Genomic DNA, 19,821 nt, shown 5'->3' with positions numbered 1-19,821 from the left:
GGTTTGAGAGAGAAGGTACGAAACAGTCCTTTAGGAGAAAAAGGGAATGAATGGACAAGGGATTTCTAGGTAATCGTTGGACAGCATTAAGGGTCATTAATTTAAGGGAGTTCAGTCAGCATGGCTGTGTGTTTTTCTCTAGCCACATTTAGCTGCATGGGTGCACCCTCAGAGTTGGCAGAGGCAGATTTAGCCAGAGCTGGCATTTTGCCCAGTGAGTACAACGCCTCTATTGTTGTTGACAGAGGGGCAAGGGATTAACAGATAATCCTTATCTTAAACTGTTTCAGATAAAAGATAAAGAGAGACAGCTCTCAACTCCTTTCAGATGGCCAATACCCCATGATAGTCAAACAAGACATGCTAAAACATAAAACTTACAGAGGAAATTCACTTATGAATATTGATATTAAATACATGAGTGAAATATTCAGAAAATGAATCAAGCCATGTATATAAAAAACATCATGATCAGGTGTGGTTTATCCCCCAAATACAAGGAAATTTACTACAAAATCTATTAATGTATTTTTACCACATTAATAAAGAAGAAAAACAGTGTGATCATCTCAGTAGATATAGAAAAGCATTTGATAAAATCCAGTATCCATTAATGATTTTAAAAGCACCTCTTAAGGCCAGGCACGGTGGCTCACACCTGTAATCCCAGCACTTTGGGAGGCCGAGGTGGATGGATCACCTGAGGTCAGGAGTTTGAGACCAGCCTGCCCAACATGGTGAAACCCCGTCTCTACTAAAAATACAAAAATTAGGATGTGGTGTGGTGGTGGGCGCCTGTAATCCCAGCTACTCGGGAGGCTGAGGCAGGAGAATCGCTTGAACCTGGGAGGTGGAGGTTGCAGTGAGCCAAGATCATGCTACTGCACTCCAGCCTGGGCGACAGAATGAGACTCCGGTCTCAGAAAAAGCACCTCTTAGACAATGAGGCATACAATGGAATTTTATTATCTTGACAAAGGGTAATGTGAAAATAAATGTACGAACCTTGTAAGTAATGTATTGGGGAAAGATTTAAAGTCAAGAACTTCAAGGATCCCCACTATCACCCCCTCTATTCAGCATTGTAATTGTGCCCCCATGTAACAGACATGAAAAGGAAATAAGAGTCATGGAGATTATTATTTGCAGGAAAAAAGTGCTACAGAAAACCCAAAGTGACTGGAACTAGAGTTTTCCATTTTTCAAGCAAGTTTCCCATATATAAAATCTATATGCAGTAATCAAGGTATCCCTTTACGGCAGCCACAAACAATTCGTAAATGTTATCATTTCTTAGAAAAGCATTCACAGAAGCAACAAAAACTGTTGAATAAATCTAATGCAAGGGCTAGACATGCCTGGAGAAAGTTATAAAGCTCTATTGAGGGACATAAAAGAAGACAAATATGAGGAGAGACACAGCATGTTCCTGAATGGGAAGATTCAGTGTTGTAAAGATATATTCTCCCCAAATTAATGTATAAATTCAGTAGACTGCCAATCCAAACCCAAAGAGACTTTTTCAGGGAAATTGATCCTAAAATTCACATGCTGTAGTAAGGGGCCAAGAATAGCCAAGACACATTTTAAATAGAAGAGGGGAAGGAATGCCTTACCAGATTTCAAAACATAAATCTAAGGTCATTAAAATTGTGTGATATTGGCACAACAGCAGACAAATAGACCAGTGGAAAAGAAGAAAGACCTCAAGAACAGAAAGGATAGATTATTCAATAAAAAATGTTAGGGCAATTGGCTGTCCATATGGATAAAAAGAAATTCTGTTTTTCTCTTAGACCATACACAAGAATAAATTCCAGAGGGAATAAAGACCTAAATGTGAAAAGCAAAGCTATAAAACTTAGAACACTTTTATGATCTTGAGACAGGAAATGATTTCTTAAACTAATCATAAAAATCATAAAATAAATTGATAAATTCAACTATATGCAAAAGCAAAACCTCTTATGACAAGAAGTTTATCTAAACAAGGCTAAAAGATGAGCTACAGAATGGGAAAGATTTTTGAATCACGTCTTGGAAGCAAATCCTCTGCCCTAGTCAAGCTCTCAGATGACTGCAGCCCTGGCCAACATCTTGACTGAAACTTTATGAGAGGCTTTGAGCTAGACCCACCCAGTTAAAGCTGCTTCTGAATTGCTGACCCACAGAAACTGTGAGAGATAATAGAGGTTTATTGGTTTTAAGTTACCAAGTTCTGTAATTATTTGTTATTTAGCAATATATAACTAATACAAAAGCTTAATCCTGAGAGAGTCCTTAGAGAGTCAGCCATTTATATAATTGATTGGATTCAGGTTTCCATCTTAATTGACAGCTTGTTTTAATTTGATGAAATAGCAGGTGCCATCATTGTTTAGCTTCTGGGTTTGTAAATATTCTCTTTTCATTACAAAGAGAAGAGATATGCAACATAGTACCAGAATAACCAAAAAATATTTTAAATCCAGGTGACTTACTTCACTATATCTCTTTAAGGTGATTCCCTTCATCATTTATAGTAATTTTATATATTTCTATAATAGTATTGTATTCTACAATGTAAACAAGCAATGTGCAGAGGAGAAAGCAAATAAACGGGCTAAAAGATGGCTCAACTTCACTAGCAATCTGAGAAAGTAAAGCAAATCTAAACAACAAATTCAGACTGACAGATGGCAACAATTTTAAAGCATAATTCTAAGTGTTGGCAAGGTTATGAAGAAGAGGTAAGTGTCATGTGTCACTCATGAGAAGATGTATTAGTTAAGGTAGGCTAACTGCTGTGACAAACAAAACCCAAATTTCTTTGGCTAAACACAGAAGTTTATTTTGTACACATATAACAGCCCATTGTGGGTCCAGGTCATTGGGGGGTTCACCCAGATACCTGGGCTACCAGTGGCCTTACCATCTTCAATGTGCAGCTTCCAAGGTCACCCTGGATGTAGACATCCCACTGGTGTACCAGGAAAGTACAAAACATTATTCATGGGAAGGCTTTATGGGCAAGGCATGGAAGTTGTGTACTTTACTTTCATTCACATTCCTTTAGCTAAAACTCAAGCATAGGGCCATGTGGAACTGCAAGGGATGATGGGAAACATAGTATAACTAAGTGCCTAGGAAGAAGAGGAAATCGGATTGGTGATTAGGTAGTGGTCTATGCTGCAAGATGTAAAAACTGCAGACTGTTAATTGGTACAATCACCTTGGAAAGCAATTTGAGATGGTGAAACTGAAGCAATGCATGCTCTATGACCCAGGAGGCCCATATCTAAATATAGACACTAATGATGTGCTCTTACTCACTGCCCAAGGAGACATGTACAAGGACATTTGTTGAAGCATTGTTTATAAAAGAGGAAAATTAGAAACAATCTGACTGTTCTTCAATTTGGAAATGGACAAATAAGAGATCTAGCCACACAATGGAATACTATATAGCCATTAAAATGAATAACCCAGACATACATGTATCGAATTGGATAACCCTCAAACATTTAAAGTTGAATGGTGACTATAGTTGACTGTAGTTAATAACAATATATTGCATTCTTGAAAATTGCTAAGAGAGTAGATTTTAAGTGTTCTCACCACAAAAATAAGTATGTAGGGCAGTACATATGTTAATTAGTTCAATTTAGCCATGCCACAATGCACACATTTCAAAACATGTTGTATATGATAAATATATACATTTTTTATGAGACAGGGTATCACTGTCACCTAGGCTGTAGTGCAGTGGCACCATCATGGCTCTTTGTAGCCTCAACCTCCCAGGCTCAAGTGATCCTCCCACCTCAGCCTCCCCAGTAGCTGGGACTACAGGCACATGCCTCCACACCTGGCTAATTTTTTATTTTTTGTGCAAACGAGGTCTCACTGTATTGCCCAGTCTGGTCTCGAACTCCTGGACTCAAGTGATCCTCCCACCTCAGCCTCCCAAAGTGCTGGGGTTAGAGGCATGAGCCATCATATCCAGCCTAATTTTTGTCTATTAAAAAATTTAAAGATGAGTAAAAAAAGCAAGTTATAGAACAATAAGTATAGAATATTACTAGGTATGTAGAACTTCTAAAACACCTGAAATATGGTTATATCTTGCTTATGGACACATACTTGTAAAAATTTTAAAAACATGGACAAGAAAAATACACTCCGGCTTTGGAGTAGTGTGACAGTTCACAGAGGGTGATCCCCAGATCCCCGAAGGTCCCTGACACCCTTTCAAGATCTCTGTGAGGTCAAAACTATTTTCATCCCATTCCTAAGATGTGATTTGCCTTTTTTCACTGTGTTGACATTTGCAGTGATAATAGAAAGCTGGTGCTTTAGTATAAATCAAGGCAGGGACTCCAAACTAGACTAGGAGTCACATACTATAAAAACCAAAAAAAGAAGAAAAGGAAAAAAAAAACCAATTGCATTTAAGAATGTCCTTTTTGGAGCATTAAAAAATTTTTTTCAAGTTTAAAGTTTATCTGATCTTTAAGATATTCTGTGTGTTGACGTGAAAAGTACATATAAAGCACTTCCACTGCACACCGAAGTACGATGGCTGCTTCTAGGAAAATCATTTGCACAGTTGTCTGAGCTGTGAGCTGAACTAGCAGTTTGGTTTTTTTCTTGGACACCATTTTTACTTGAAAGGTTGACAAATTATGGTCATTCAGACTTCGGCATTTGGCAGACATTTTCTCAAAAATGAGCAAAGTGAGCCTATTGCTGCAAGGAAAACAACTGACAATATTTGTTGCCAATGATAAAATTTAAACTTTGAATTGAAATGAGATTTTGGGGCAACTTTTTTTTTTTAAATATACAGAGTTTCTCTCTTGTTGACCAGGCTGGAGTGCAATGGCACAATCTCGGCTCACTGCAACCTCCACCCCCGGGGTTCAAGCAATTCTCCTGCCTCAGCCTCCCAAGTAGCTGGAATTATAGGCATGCACCACCACGCCCCGCTAATTTTTTGTATTTTTGGTAGAGACAGGGTTTTACCATGTTGGTCAGACCGGTCTCTAACTTCTGACCTCAAGTGATCCACCCACCTTGGCCTCCCAAAGTGCTGGGATTACAGGTGTGAGCCATTGCCCGGCATTTTGGGGAAACATGTATGAGCTTGTGAGTCACTGTGAGCTTGACTTAAAGCTCCTGATACTTGACTTAAAGCTTCCTGATACTTAAAAAACTTTTCTGATGAGATTGGTGGTGATATTAACAAATGTGGATAATGAAATATGTCAACATTTGGGCTAACTGCATAACTCACTGAACTGATGTTTTCCAAATGACCAATGCTTGATGTTATAAAATCACACGTGGGCAAATGATTCATTCAAAGCACAAGATAGACCAATGGATTTTAAAACGTCAGAGTACATAAAGCTCATTGTTACGATTTCAGATTCCACATTTCAACTGGCGTTTAAGAAACCGTCCACTTGTTGAGTTTTGATTGTATCAAATAATATTCTTAATTATCCAAAAAGACTTAAAATATTTCTCCCTGCATATCTGTGTGAAGCTGGATTTTCTTCATATACTTCAACTGAAATAACGTTGCCACAAAGTGAATACAGAAGCACATATGAGAATATAGCTATCTTCTATTAAGCCGGACATTAAAGAGATTTTTTTAAATGTTAATCACTGCCATTCTTCTTGTTACTTTTTTGTTTTGAAAAAAAATTTTTTTAATTTTTTGTAGAGACAAGGTCTCGCTGTTTTGCCAAGGCTGGTCTCAAACTCCTGGCCTCAAGTGAGCCTCTTGCCTCAGCCTTCCAAAGTGCTGGGATTACAGGTGTGAGCCACTGCACCCGGCCTGAAAAATTTTTTTAATGTTTTGTTTTGAAATTATACAAAAATTTTACTTATGTTGACATGCAGTAGGTTTTTGTTAACGAATTAGTAAATATTTTAAATTTTTTCAGTTTTAATTTCCAATATGGTAAATATGAGTAGCTAGAATGCATATAAACAAAAGCTCTTAGGGGGTCTCCAGTAATTTTTAAGTGTAAAGGGGTCGTAAGACCAAAAAGTTTGAGAACTGCTGGGAAGTTTGTGAACCATTAGGGAAGACCACAAGGAAGGCTTCAACTTGATCTTTAACTTTTTCTTTCTTCTTTTAATAAAGGAAAGACTGGCACAGTTACAGCAGAATGCTTTCATTTGTTGGATCTGGGTGATGGTTATATGGATATGGGCTATATTGCTTTCTCTTTGCTTCCCTATATGTTTGAGGCTTTATTTTTTTTAAATAAGGCTATATTAAACATAGCGTAGGAGTCAGCTTTGATTCCTCCTAGAATGGAAGGAATTCCCCACCTTGAATGGGGAGAATTTTCTAATGGATAGAGACCACCGAAACACATCTCAGCTCCACCCACTTCTGTCTGTATTCATTGTCACCACCCTCATCCAAGCCACCGTCATCTCTTGACTGGACCACCCCTCTAGTCTCCTAATTAATTCCCTGCTTCCACTTTCAGACTCTCCTCTCCAAAGTAGTACATGATCTTCCATCAGGCACCAGACTACACTACTTTCCTCTTGCAGCCTTCCCATAGTGTTCGTAACTCCTAGAACAAAATGCAGAGTCCCTCCTGTGACTGGCCAACCTCTGTGAGCCGGCTGCAGCCAAGCCAGCAGCTGCCAGTCTCCCCTCACTTGCCACCAGTGGGGTCCTGCTCAGTGCTTAGTAACAGGCTCCACTGACTTGAAAACTTTGCCTCTCTGTCAAGAGTGACCCCAGGAGAAAATGAGAGAAAGCCACCCCCAGTTTCTCATTCCTTCCAGCAAACCCAGGATCTTTGCCAACAAGTCTGGCACCACCACCCAGTCAGCAGCCTAGGAGTCTTTTAGGCCCCTTTTTTTTCCCTCTCCCACCTATATCCAATCCATCACCAAGCCCTGTTGATTTTACACCCTAAACATTCCTCGAGCCCACCTGCTGCCTCTGTTGCTCTGTCACCACCACCATCCTTGTCTGAGCCACCAGCCTCGCTGTCCCTCCTCCTGCAGTAGCTTCCCCTCCCGTCTTTTTCCTGCATCCACTCAGTCCCTTCCCTGTACTTCTCTCCACTGAAGCCAAAGTGCCCTTCTCCAGGGACCAGTTCCAGCATTTGGGGCAGCACTGGGTCCAATTGGGGCAGAGGTGACATTCTTAGCTCCTAGTTAGACAGGGACTGGCTGACAGGTGGTTGTCTGGTCTTTGCGTTAAAGGGATCACTCCATAGATAACATTTTCCCCCTCCTGGGATAATCCAGGGACCTGCCTTCTGCACCTCCTACTTCAGCTCTTTTTGGGGACAGCCAGGAGGAAGGCTTTTGCTCTTTTCTGGACAGTGTTTAAATAATTTAGTGTCAGATAAAAACATTTGAGTAATTCATAGAAAAAAGTGCTCGAATCCTCCATTTACAAATCAAGGACTGCAATAACTCACACAAGGGAGAGATTTGGAATTGTTTCAAGCTTTGCAGGGATCAAAAAGATCTAGTCAGATCACTTAGTTGCCTTTTACAGTTAAAGAACCCCGACCAGCCAGGCATGGTGGCTCACGCCTGTAATCTCAGCGCTTTGGGAGGCCAAGGCGGGGGGATCACTTGAGGTCAGGAGCTCAAGACCAGCCTGGCCAACATGGTGAAACCCTGTCTCTACTAAAAATACAAAAAAAAATTAGCCGAGTGTGGTGGCGCACGCCTGTAATCCCAGCTACTCTGGAGGCTGAGGCAGGAGAATTGCTTGAATCCAGGAGGTGGAGGTTGCAGTGAGCCGAAATCACGCCAATGCACTTCGGCCTTGGTGACAGAGCAAGACTCCGTCTCAAAAAAACAAAACAAAGAAAAGAGCCACCACCAAGAGAGTTGAGGGGACCTTTTTCAAGGTCAGTTCTTCTCGTGAGCTGACAGCCCTGTGTAAGCACTGTGTCTTGGGCCAGACCAGATAAATGGAGATAAATAGCTTAGATACACCAGATTGCTGTGAATATCAAACAAAGTTGCATTCTCCTTTATGTGTTAAAATAGTGAAACTTTAAAAGGCTATTTATTTAAATATTCCACTAAACTTAGTTCTGCCATATTGTTCCTTGTCACTTATATTTGAATATCACTGTTAACTAGTGAAATAAATACCACACCTGTCTCACAATAGGTAGGGAGAACATAATTAATGTTCATAAAATACATCTAGAGAAGTGGTTCTTAATCAAATGGGTTACAGATCCATTTGAGGATTTGATAGAGGCTGAATATCCAATGCTCTCCTTAGAAAAAACGCTCACACAAAAATTTCAGGAGTCTCGTAGCCTTCCGTGTCCCTGTCCACGATGTGCACCCCCCCAACACACACCCCAGAAAGGCGATCCGTGGACTCGTCGCAGATCCTCTGGAGGCCCCAGGTTAAGAGCCCAACTGTAGAGTGACATGTGGTGTCTTCATGCTCCAAACCCAAACCCCGACCTGAAACATTTGGAATAAAAGTCACGCTTATAATTGAAAATATCAAATAATGACATCTGCAATACCCCTGTTCAGCTGAAAGTTGACTAGCGCAGCACCCAGTAATCCACCAGTGCCTAACATGTCAGGTATCGGCAAGAGGGAACTGACAGCCCCCCTGAGCTGAATGTGTTCTGTAGGTTTCCACAACACCAGGCTCAGGACTTACATCTCAGTAATCCTCCCTCCTTACTACACGAATTAGTGAGAGAGGCAAAGAATTAAAGTCTCCTAGGAGAGTGGTAAAGTCATTTACACGTTTGATTGTAGCTAAAGAGCCCAGAGCGGTTTGTGTGAGTTTCAAAAGTTTTAAGATGAGCGTTGGGATCTGGAACGAAGCTGCACCAAGTGGATGCCTGCAATGCTTGGTTTCTAACCCAGTTTATTTCCCTATAGGCCATCATTCATCATATCAGATGGTGCAAATACCTCGGACCAGGACAGCTTGCAGGTTGTGCATTGTTTGTAAACCCAGAGGGGAAACTCGAATAAGCAGCAATTTAGACAAAAATACATCATTTGAAAGTGAGAATTACACACCTGTGATCCCTTTAAGTAAAGCATGAGGCATATTAGAGCTTATGGTTTCAAGATTATTCTCCGAGCCACCTGAGGTTTACCTACCAAATTGTACAAAATCTATCTTTTAAACTAACTTAAAAAGAAACTGTTACTTATACAATCAGTAGTCTCAATTGTAGATGCAATCATTTTAAAATAAATGCTATTATAATTCCTCCTTTAGAACACATCTCAAGTGTAAAGCATTGGCCTTCCCCACTCCTCTTTAATATTTCAAAAGGCAGTAGCTAGAACAGAATTCTGGTACAAGTGAATTTAACCAGTTGTTGGCATTATTGTAACAGGATTTTTCACTTTCTATTTTTTGCTTTACCAGTGGAGAGTGGTGGTAAGAAATTATGTCTTTTCAACATTTATCCTGGTCTCTTGTGCGTATTTTATTTGAATAATTTAACTATACTTTCCTCCCTCGAAACTGAGCAAGGTGGGGATATATATGCACTTAGCGATTCTTAATCCAAAGGAAAAAAGACCAAGGGTAGGGTTGGCCTGAGGCCTCTGACCTCTGTCCCATGGAGTGAAGGAAAGGGAACCAAAGGCCCGGGAGATCAGGGAAGGCTTTGCAGAGGAGGAAGCTCCCACAGGAGAACAGTTTGTCAGGAGGGCTTTACAGGCAGAGGGAGGAGCAAGCATGTGCACAAGCCCGGAAGTGCCAGAGCAGAGTGTGTGCAGGAAACACTAATTCAGGTTTTCTTGGGGGCTAAGAAGGGAGTGTCAGGTGATCAGGCGATCAGGCTGGATGTGAGGGGAAGAGCCAACACATGAGCCTTGGATGGCAATCAAAGGGATTTAGATTCTATCTTGTAGGCACTGGAGAATTCTGAGGAGGGCAGAAATCTTTGAATTCTAGGTCTGTGACCTAGAGGCACAGAAAGGGTGGTCTTTCTGTGACCACCCTTCCAGGAGGATGGATTGGAAGGAACCAATACCAGAAGCAAGGAGATCAGTGAGGAGCTATTTCAATTTCCCTGTGGGACACGGGTAGGGGAAAAAGGGAATTGGTACTTTGTGTTATTTCTGGTGGGTAGATGACAACATTCATCTCTGTGCCGTCCAGCTAGAAATTGAATTGCAAACTGTTAGATATAAGTAGTTTGCTGCTACCATCAGGCATATGTCTTTTGCCTGGTATTGCCTCACTCTTCCATGTCTTTAATAGCACCAAACAAATGTTTTATGGTATCTAGTTCATCATGGCCATATAAGCATTCATGGTTGTATTTGTTAGGATTCTTTCAGTTGTAAATGACAGAAACTCACCTCAAACAGCCTTAAGAACAAGAGAGAATTTATTGCTCAAATAACTGAAAAGTCCAGGGGATTGGCCTAGATTCAGGCATGGCTGGATCCAGGAGCTCAAGTCATCAAATATGGTATGTCTCTTTACAGTGCCCTGTTTGACTCTGAGTGGGCTTTATTCTCTGGCAGGCTCATCCCAGGTAGTGACAGAGGTATCCCTGGGAGCTGCAGGTGATAATCTTCTAGAGCGGCAGCCTCCACAGAAAGCAAGCTTTTCCTGTAGTGGCTCCAGCAAAAGTCCTGACTGACTTAGCGTGGCTCTCAGGTGGTCCAACTTGGGTTGTCTGCCCATCCCTCAACCGTGCCCAGATTGGCCAGGCCTGGGCCACATATCCTTCCCTGCAACTGGGCCAGGACCAAAGTAAGCCCCACCAGAGCCACACTGGGCAGAGCAGGGGAAATTATAGGCCATTACTAGAAAGGGAGGAGACAGGGGCTGGACAGGCAGAAGCAACAGCATTTCCATCAGGACAGAGACGAAACGAAGGGCCCAAGGGGACACCCTGAGTTGAAATCGGAAGAGTTCAGTAAAGGGAAAAATTGAATCCCTCTTGGAGAGGACAACCTTTCAGCTCTTTGAAGCCTCCCCTTAACACCTGTATTCTTCCTCCTTCCCATGATATGTGGCTTTTAGCTTTTTCATTGCCCTAATCACCCTCCTCTGGCTATGCTGTAGGTAGTGAATGTCTCTTTTAAAACATGGTGTTTGGCGGTAACAGAGTACACCAGATGTACTCTGCCAGGCTGGCGTTTGGTGAGGCTCTTATTTCCCTTGTTCCGAAAACAATACTTCTACTAACACAGCATTGGCTTTCTGGTACGTGGTACTCACACACTGTTGGTAGGTTGCTGTTAAAATTTGCAGTCAGTATCATCCAGTTGAATTTTCTTTGTTTGACTGTGGTATAAGATGGGTTTAGTAGACTGGCTTCATGAATTTTCTTGTACCTAAGTGTTGGGCAAGCTGTGGCTGGGTCACAGAGTGGCTGCTGGTGTGGAAGGTGATTTGGCAAAGAGAGAAGAAGCTCTGTTTAAAGATTTATTGGGATCCCAGGGGTGGGGGTGTATGTGTAAAGGGAGCTGAGTCAATTCAAATGTGGGAGTGATAGCTAATAAAATTAGTTCAGCAAAAATTTATGAAACATATGAGCCCAATGAACAAATCCTTGTTGAATACCGTTTAGTTTGTTTCAATCTATTGTCCAAGTCCTTGGCATTCTGCTGTTCCATTATTGGCTCAGCATCCATTTTGCAGTCCTTACCTGCCCCTCCGTGCCCACGCACGCACCCACAAAGGAGCAGTGTATGTTACTATTTCAACATCTCTGCCTTCTTCTGTTGTTAAAATCTAACCCATCCCCTGCTTGCTTGGAGAATCATCATCTTTGTATTGCCACCAGTCAAGAAGATTGTTTAAGTGTTGTTTCTCAAGCTTGTGTGATGAAGACTTTAGTTTTTTGTTTTTCATTTTACAATACAAAATTATAATGTTGAATCTGTGTTTTTAAATTATACACACACCACCCTAGGGAGTCATGTATCCTATATTCTCTGGTCAGCTTCCACCACTGCACCCTGACTCCCACTGAAATTCACTACCCTAACTTCTGCCTCCTTAAACTTCACCTCCATCCTGTGACATTACTGTTCTCTATTTCACCCATCTCAGCTCTGAGTTCAGCAATGAGCCATTTCCTGTACTTGAAGCAGCTCCCCTGTTTTGTCCACTTTTCTACTTTTAAAGCGAAAATGAGGCTTTAGCTTCTGCTTGAGTCATTCTCAAGGTTCATGTTGTGCATGTCTGATTTATTTCTTTTGAGTTTCCTAAAGAAAGGCTGAACAGAAGGACATGCGTAATAGTCTTGCGCTGTTGCCCGGGCTGGAGTGCAGTGTGGCGCCGTATCAGCTCACTGCAACCTCCGCCTCCCGGGTTCAAGCAATTCTCCTGCCTCAGCCTCCTGAGTAGCTGGGATTACAGGCACGCACCACCATGCCTGGCTAATTTTTGCATTTTTAGTAGAGACAGGGTTTCACCATGTTGGTCAGGCTGGTCGCAAACTCCTGACCTCATGATCCACCCGCCTCGGCCTCCCAAAGTGCTGGGATTACAGGCGTGAGCCACTGTGCCCAGCCAAAATGAGCATTCTTAAGTGGTAAATTTACTTGTATTAGCTATGTGTAATACAGATATATATAGACAGAGAATGTCTATACTTTTAAGTACCTTTGAAAATATATTTCAGACTATAAATCAGTAAAAATATAGTGATTTATTATATATTCATTTATTTATTTATTAGGTACCTAACTAGGCCAGGACCTTGGGCTAGAGTGGTAAACAAAAAAGATAGGCTCTGCCTTTAGGAATCTTGTAGTATGAAAACCATGTTTCAGATTGTGCCAGAAAGACATCCCATGTCCATGGATCAGAAGACTCAATATGGTTGAGATGGTAGTATTCTTCAAACTGGTCTACAGCAGTGGAATTGAGATTGAGGTTCTTTTTCTTGCATATGTATGCCCACTTGTCCCAACACTGTTAAAAAGACTGTTCTTTCTTGGATTGTCTTTAGATCTTTGTCAAAAATCAGTTTGCCCTATTCATGTGGATCTATTTCTAGACTCTGTTCTGTTCTGTCCATCTTTATGTTTATTCCTTTACCTCTTGTTAGGTTCATACAAGTCTAAGATTGTTTTATCTTCATGATGAACTGACCCTCATGGTTCACTGTGTCTTTCTTCTCCTGTGCACAGAATGGGCAGTGATATAGTTTGGATGTTTGTCCCTAACCAAATCTCATGTTGAAATGTAATCCCCAGTTTTGGAGGTGGAGCCTGGTGGGAGGTGATTGGATCATGCAGATGGATTTCTTATGAATGGTTTAGTATTTGTGAGAAATTGTTTAGCACCCCTTAATGCCATCCTTGCAATAGTGAGTTCTCCCGAGATTTGGTAGTTTAAAAGTATGTGGCGCCTCCCCCATCTCCCTCTTGCTTCTGCTCTCACCATGTGAAGTGCCTGCTTCCGTTTTGCCTTCCACCATGAATAAAAGCTCCCTGAGACCTCCCCAGAAGCAGATGCCCCACGTTTCCTGTACAGCCCGCAGAACCATGAGCCGGTTAAACCTCTTTTCTTATAAATTACCCAGTCTCAGATATTTCCTTATAGCAAATATGAGAATGGCATCATAACAGTCAGTGCTTTAGATACAAGTTGCTCAAGTAGCCTGGTTCCTAGAGGGAAGGTAACACAGAGCAGAACCACAGCCAGCCAGGGGTGGACACGAGGCATGGACAAGAAGTAAACGTTTGTTGTAATAAGCCACTGAGATGTTAATATTGTTTGTTACCAGACCATAGGGGCCAAGCTCTGGGCCCAATCCATTCTAGGTCGTAGGGGCCTGCCCTTTATTTTTCATCAACAGGAGCCAACAAGGGCACTTTTCCTAGATTAGAAACCCAGAAGAGGTGGAGAAGGTAAGAGAGGTGAACAAGTAGCTGGAGATAAAGGACAAGCTGTTCAGCTCTTGGCCCCTTGCTTTTGATGAAACTCAGTTTATATTAGGCTCCTCTGTCTCTATGGCCCTTTCTCATAGAGTTTAAGGATATCATTGGCAGGTTCTCCTGAGGCAGGGATGCTAACTGTCAGTGCAGGTTCGGGCTATCTCCACTAAGACCGGCTTGTGATACCTACTGCTTATGATTCTTAGCTATCCTCTGAGTTGCCATTTCTAGAGATCTGCCCCATTTCCTGTCCTTCATGACTCCACATCAGGTCACCTGATATAGGTGGGAGAGTGGGAGAGTGGATATTATTACAGAATTTGCCCCTGATATTAATTTAGTCATGATTTTTTTCAGGCAAAGTAAACAGAGAAAATTTATATGAATGAGCAAAATTCAGGGCTAAACTTGAAGGAGAAAGGCAAGACCTGGGTGTGGAGAGGACAGAGTGGCCAGGTTTTTTGTTTCAAAAATGTCAATGTGATAAAATATCTTTACCAGTAATGTTTATAGTAATGATAAAAGAGGGCACCCCAAAGTTTGGTGTTTTTTTCTAATAAAAATGATGGTTACATCGAACTCACTTGCAGATTCCTCCCCTAGCTACATCATCTGACTTCCTGAAATTATTGTAATTATATGAAGAAGAAATAATGCTAATGAAAGCCGTTCAAACAGGTCGATAATATTAAACATCGCAATTATTGAGCAGTTATGTGTGCCAGACAGTCCAAAAAGCTTGATACGAATTAATTCATTTAATCTTCACAAATAACCCTATGAGGTGTACACATTGTTATAATCCCCATTTGACAGGTGGACACCGAAGTCATTTGCTCAAGGTTACAGCTGGATGGTAGGAGAGCTTTGAACACGGCAGTTTGATTCTAGCCTGCTCTTAAACACAATACATGGAAGGTTGTCTTTCTTTGTAGGTAGAAATGGTGAAATAGTACTTGGTTAAAAAGAAACTAGGCCAGGTGTGGTGGCTCATGCCTATAATCCCAGCACTTTGGGAGGCCAAGGCGGGTGGATCACTTGAGGTCAGGAGTTCAAGACCAGCCTGACCAACATGGGAAAACCCTGTCTCTACTAAAAGTACAAAAATTAGCTGGGTGTGGTGGTATGTGCCTGTAATCCCAGCTACTCAAGTGACTGAGGCAGGAGAATCGCTTGAATCCCCGAGACAGAGGTTTCAGTGAGCCGAGATCGCACCACTGCACTCTAGCCTGGGTGACAGAGTGAGACTCCATCACACACACACACACCCACACACACACACACACACACACACACACACAGAAGAAACTAAAACTTAATCACCTCACAGAAGAGCAAATCCAGTGGCCCTCCCTCCCAGACAAGAATGACTGGATGGTTAAATTCACTGGTAGTCAGGGAAATAAAAATTTTAAAAATAAAAATGGTGATGAGATATCACTTTACATCCATCAGACTGACAAAAAATTAAAACTATTGATAACTTATGGCAGAGATAGTGAACAGTTATGAAAATTTAAAGTGTATACACATATAATATGCCAACCCAGCAGTCCCATTTTTGGGATTCTATTCCATGGAAATAAAAGCACTGTTAAATATATAAGGATATTTATTATAGTCCTTGTATTGCCAAATTTAAAAAAAATCCCAGAAAAGAAATGAATACCCATTATTACAGGTATCTTCTATGGAATATGATGCAGCCTCTAAAACTCATGAGTTTGAATTATGCCAGATGACATGGAGGGACCTCATAGGTCCTGTTGAAAGAGAAATGCAGGGTGCAGCAGTGTGTATCATATGATCCCACCATCCCGCTCGTTAAAAACAGTGACCCTGGCCGGGCACGGTGGCTCACGCCTGTAATCCCAGCAGTTTGGGAGGCTGAGGTGGGCAGATCACTTGAGGTCAGGAGTTCGAGACCAGCCTGACCAACATGATGAAACCCTGTCTCTACTAAAAATACAAAAATTAGCCAGGCATGGTGTCATGCACCTGTAATCCAAGCTACTCAGGAGGCTGAGGCAGGAGAATTGCTTGAACCCAGGAGGCAGAGGTTGCAGTGAGTCGAGATCACACCATTGCACTCCAGCCTGGGTAACAAGAGCGAAACTCCATCTCAAAAGAAAACAAAACAACAGTGACCCCCACCTCCAAAAAGAAAACCTGTGCATGAACAGGAATTTATACATAATTATATATATATATACACTTCACCTATTTAAGGGGTACAATTTTGTGTATATATATATATATATATATATATATAAATCTGGTTTTAGTAACACACAGGAAAAAAATGTGGAAAAAATGTATATATGAGGTTGTTATATGGAGTGTATGGAATTGCTGACCTGAGGGGAGGAGGGAACCAAGCAAAAAAGAGAAGGAAGAAAGACAACTGAAAAAGATACATCTATCTGCTTATGGTTACGTATTTCTACAATGCTCTGTGTGGGTGCAGATATAGCTAAATAGTGTTTTTCAAAGATTGGAAAGCAACATATGGTTAAAATGATCACATCTGAAACCATAGGCTTGGCTTGGACCAATCTCCCCACCATCCTCCTGTGGTCTGCATTTGCCTGTGTTTATGTTTAGCTTGCAGAATGGCATCAGACAGGGCAGCCTTTTTTTCCATCCTCCATTGCCATACTTAAAGTAAAGACTCCAGAGCTCCAAAGAGATGGACCTGTTCAGGTGGTTCATAAGCATCAGTAAGTGAGAGTACAGATATGGCAGCATAGTCCATCTCCAGGCAAGGGAATGACTCAAAGACAAAACCACTGGGTCATCCCTATTAGAAGGGAAAGCAGTGGCTGGGTGCGGTGGCTCTTGCCTGTAATCCCAGCACTTTGGGAGGCCGAGGCCAGAAAATCACCTGAGGTCGGGAGCTCGAGACCAGCCTGACTAACATGGTGAAACTCCGTCTCTACTAAAAATACAAAAAATTAGCTGGGTGTGGTGGCAGGCACCTGTAATCCCAGCTACTTGGGAGGCTGGGGCAGGAGAATTGCTTGAACCCAGGAGGCAGAGGTTGCAGTGAGCTGAGATCGCGCCATTGCACTCCAGCCTGGGTGAGAAGAGTGAGACTCCGTCTCAAAAAAAGAAAGAAAAAAAGGACAGCAGAGCAGAAGTGGCAGAGTATCTGCCAATCTGTGGTCATTTCAGTTTTTATGAATCACATCAAAATGGAACCACCCCCATCTTCTTCCAACACAATGCATTGGTTTTTATAGACTTAACGAGAAGCAAGTCAAAAAGTAAATATTCCTATTGCTGAGTGCAGTAACACCCTAATTTTACACGGCATGTATGTGTTTGGTTCTGAATATGGGAATCCCCTGAAACGTTCAAACTGCTTCTCTGTAGTTGAATGTGGGGGACAGACAGTATAACTTTGGGTGAGGATGAACTAATCTACTCCAACAGTTAAGCAGTGTCTAAAGAGTAAGATGACTTTCGTTAACAGGACAGGGATATTTCATAATCCAAACCACACTTGGCACTATGTGTAAGCGATCACTGCTGTGTCACCAGAAGGTTGTTTGTTTTAGTAGACTCATGGTTGGTGGGCACACAAGGAATGGGTTGAGTTCTTACTCTGGGTCTCCTGATGTTTCCCTGTCCCCAGCTTACCCAACAGACCTCAGAACAGATAAAGATGCTTATGTTGTTGTTGTTGTTTTTGAGACAGACTCTCACTCTGTCACCCAGGCTGGAGTGCAGTGGCACAATCTCGGCTCACTGCAACCTCTGCCTCCTGGGTTCAAGTGAGTCTCCTGTCTCAGCCTCCTGAGTAGCTGGGACTATAGGCACGCACCACCACACCCAGCTAATTTTTGTATTTTTAGTAGAGATGAGGTTTCACCATGTTGGCCAGGCTAGTCTCGAACTCCTGTCCTCAAGTGATCTACACGCCTCAGCCTCCCAAAGTGCTGAGATTACAGGCGTGAGCCACCGCACCCAGCCAAAATGCTTATGTTATACGTTACTTAAAAAGAATACCAGTAGTCCACTATTGGAATAAGATTTGTACTTTCAGTCATTCCTAGGTTTCAATTCTGGTTGACTTTAACATCAGTGATTCATAGTTGTTGGCCGTAGAACCATGTCAATATATTGAATACCATTGCCCCTGTGGGAAATATCAGTTGAGTTTTAGATGTTTTGATAGAGGGCATAGATTTGTTAGAGGAGAAAGTCAAATATTTAATTCCTTAGGTGGGAACATGTGAAACCATGCCAGTGTTTTTTACTTAATATTGGCAGTATCACTGTGGAAGTACCCAGTGCAGTTTTTTCATGAGTTCTCTTGTAAATAATATGGTGCCCTTTAGAGTAATGTAATTTTTTTAAGCTTACAAGGTTCTGATTGTTATGATACATTTTATTTATATGTACATCTATATGTACAAATTTTCAGGAAATGTCAACAGAGGCTTTATCATTATGTGACTCTTTAATCTGATTTCTAGGCAGAGTTTATTAGGACTGGCTTTTAAAAAATTAATAGCTTTATTTACTTACCATACAATTCACCTATTTAAGCTGTACAACTGGATGGTTTTTAGTATATTCACAGATCTGTGCATTCATCACCACAATCAATTTTCGAGCATTTTCATCACCAAAAAAAAAAAAAAAAACTACTAGCAGCCACTACCTGTACTCCCAGCCCAGTCAACCACTAATCTACTTTATGTCTCTATAGCTTTGCCTTTTCTAGACTTTTCATACAAATGGAATCACACACTATGTAGCCTTTGGCATCTGGCTTCTTTCACTTAGGGTGATGTCTTCAAGGTCCATCCCTGTTGTAGCATGCATCCATACTTCCTTTTTCTGCCGAATAATGTTTCATTGTTTGTATAGACCACATTTCGTTTATCCATGTATCAGTTGATGAGTATTTGGCTTATTTCCACTTTTTGGCTTTTGTGAATAATGCTGCTATGAACATTTGTGTATAATTTTTTGTGGCAAGGTCTGGCTTTTTAGTGACTCAGTTGCCCTTTTAAATACCCATGATATCATAGCTAAATAGGACTCCCAGATGTCCTCTTGCTTGGCACCTTCTGTTTAGACACATGAAGTATCTGGATTGCCCAGAGAGGGAAAGTGGCTTCCCTGGGCACACAGAGCTAGAGAGTGGAGTGGGGCCCTGCCTCTAGGTTTCTTGCTCACAGGTTCAATGCTTTACCTATTGGTGTGGACACATGAAGACTGAAGAAGACCTAAGATCTGCAATATGCAGCTTTGTGAAAGCCTTGCAGTCTTTTCCTGTTTGCTGTTTCTTCTGTTTTACCACTTACAACAGTGTGGTCTCGTCTGAAAGCAAAAGAACATAAGAGCTGGAATGTTCCTGAGAGATTTTCTGGTCACATATTCTCATTATACAAGTGAGGAAACTAAGGTGCTGAGAAGGCATGTGATGTCTCACCCAAGATCACACTGTTAGTGGCAGAGCAAGGACTAGAACTTTGGTCTCCCTGCTCCAGGTCCCGGTCCTCATCTACCCTGTTAGGACAAGCATCTGTTACCCAGGGACTGCATGAAGGGTGGCACTGAGCCATTTTGTGTCTCTTCTCTAATAGAACCCTGTCACAGGGCTGCTGTCAGCCAGCCATGAGCAGAAGGATGCCTGGGTACGGGATAACATCTACAGTATCCTGGCCGTGTGGGGCCTGGGCATGGCCTACCGTAAGAATGCAGACCGTGATGAGGACAAGGCCAAGGCCTACGAGCTGGAGCAGGTAATAGTGACTGACGGCTGTATCTTGGCTGCTCAGCCACCTTCTCCTTGAACTGAAAAACCCACAGAGAAGTAGCTGTGTGTGCAGAACTGTTTGGGTGCAGGCCTCTCCTCTATTTCTGCTATAGAATATTTTGGGGAGGCACTTAGATGGTCTCAACCTCACATTGGTC

At 41.8% G+C, this 19,821-nt stretch overlaps 1 protein-coding gene across 6 annotated transcripts in view; it reads left to right on the top strand.

Moving 5' to 3' along the window:
- The window catches only part of PHKA2 (phosphorylase kinase regulatory subunit alpha 2), a 91,465-nt gene that overhangs the window by 10,515 nt on the left and 61,129 nt on the right, over window positions 1–19,821 (top strand). For all 6 annotated transcript variants that reach the window (XM_009234636.4, XM_054544386.2, XM_002831440.5 and 3 more), the window contains exon 2: window positions 19,491–19,649. In XM_009234636.4, the coding sequence (XP_009232911.2) occupies window positions 19,491–19,649 (159 nt within the window). The remainder of the gene's footprint in view (window positions 1–19,490; window positions 19,650–19,821) is intronic.

The sequence above is a fragment of the Pongo abelii genome, chromosome X (assembly GCF_028885655.2).
Source record: "Pongo abelii isolate AG06213 chromosome X, NHGRI_mPonAbe1-v2.0_pri, whole genome shotgun sequence".
Classification (NCBI taxonomy): Eukaryota; Metazoa; Chordata; class Mammalia; order Primates; family Hominidae; genus Pongo; species Pongo abelii.
This window is presented reverse-complemented; position numbering and strand designations above follow the sequence as displayed.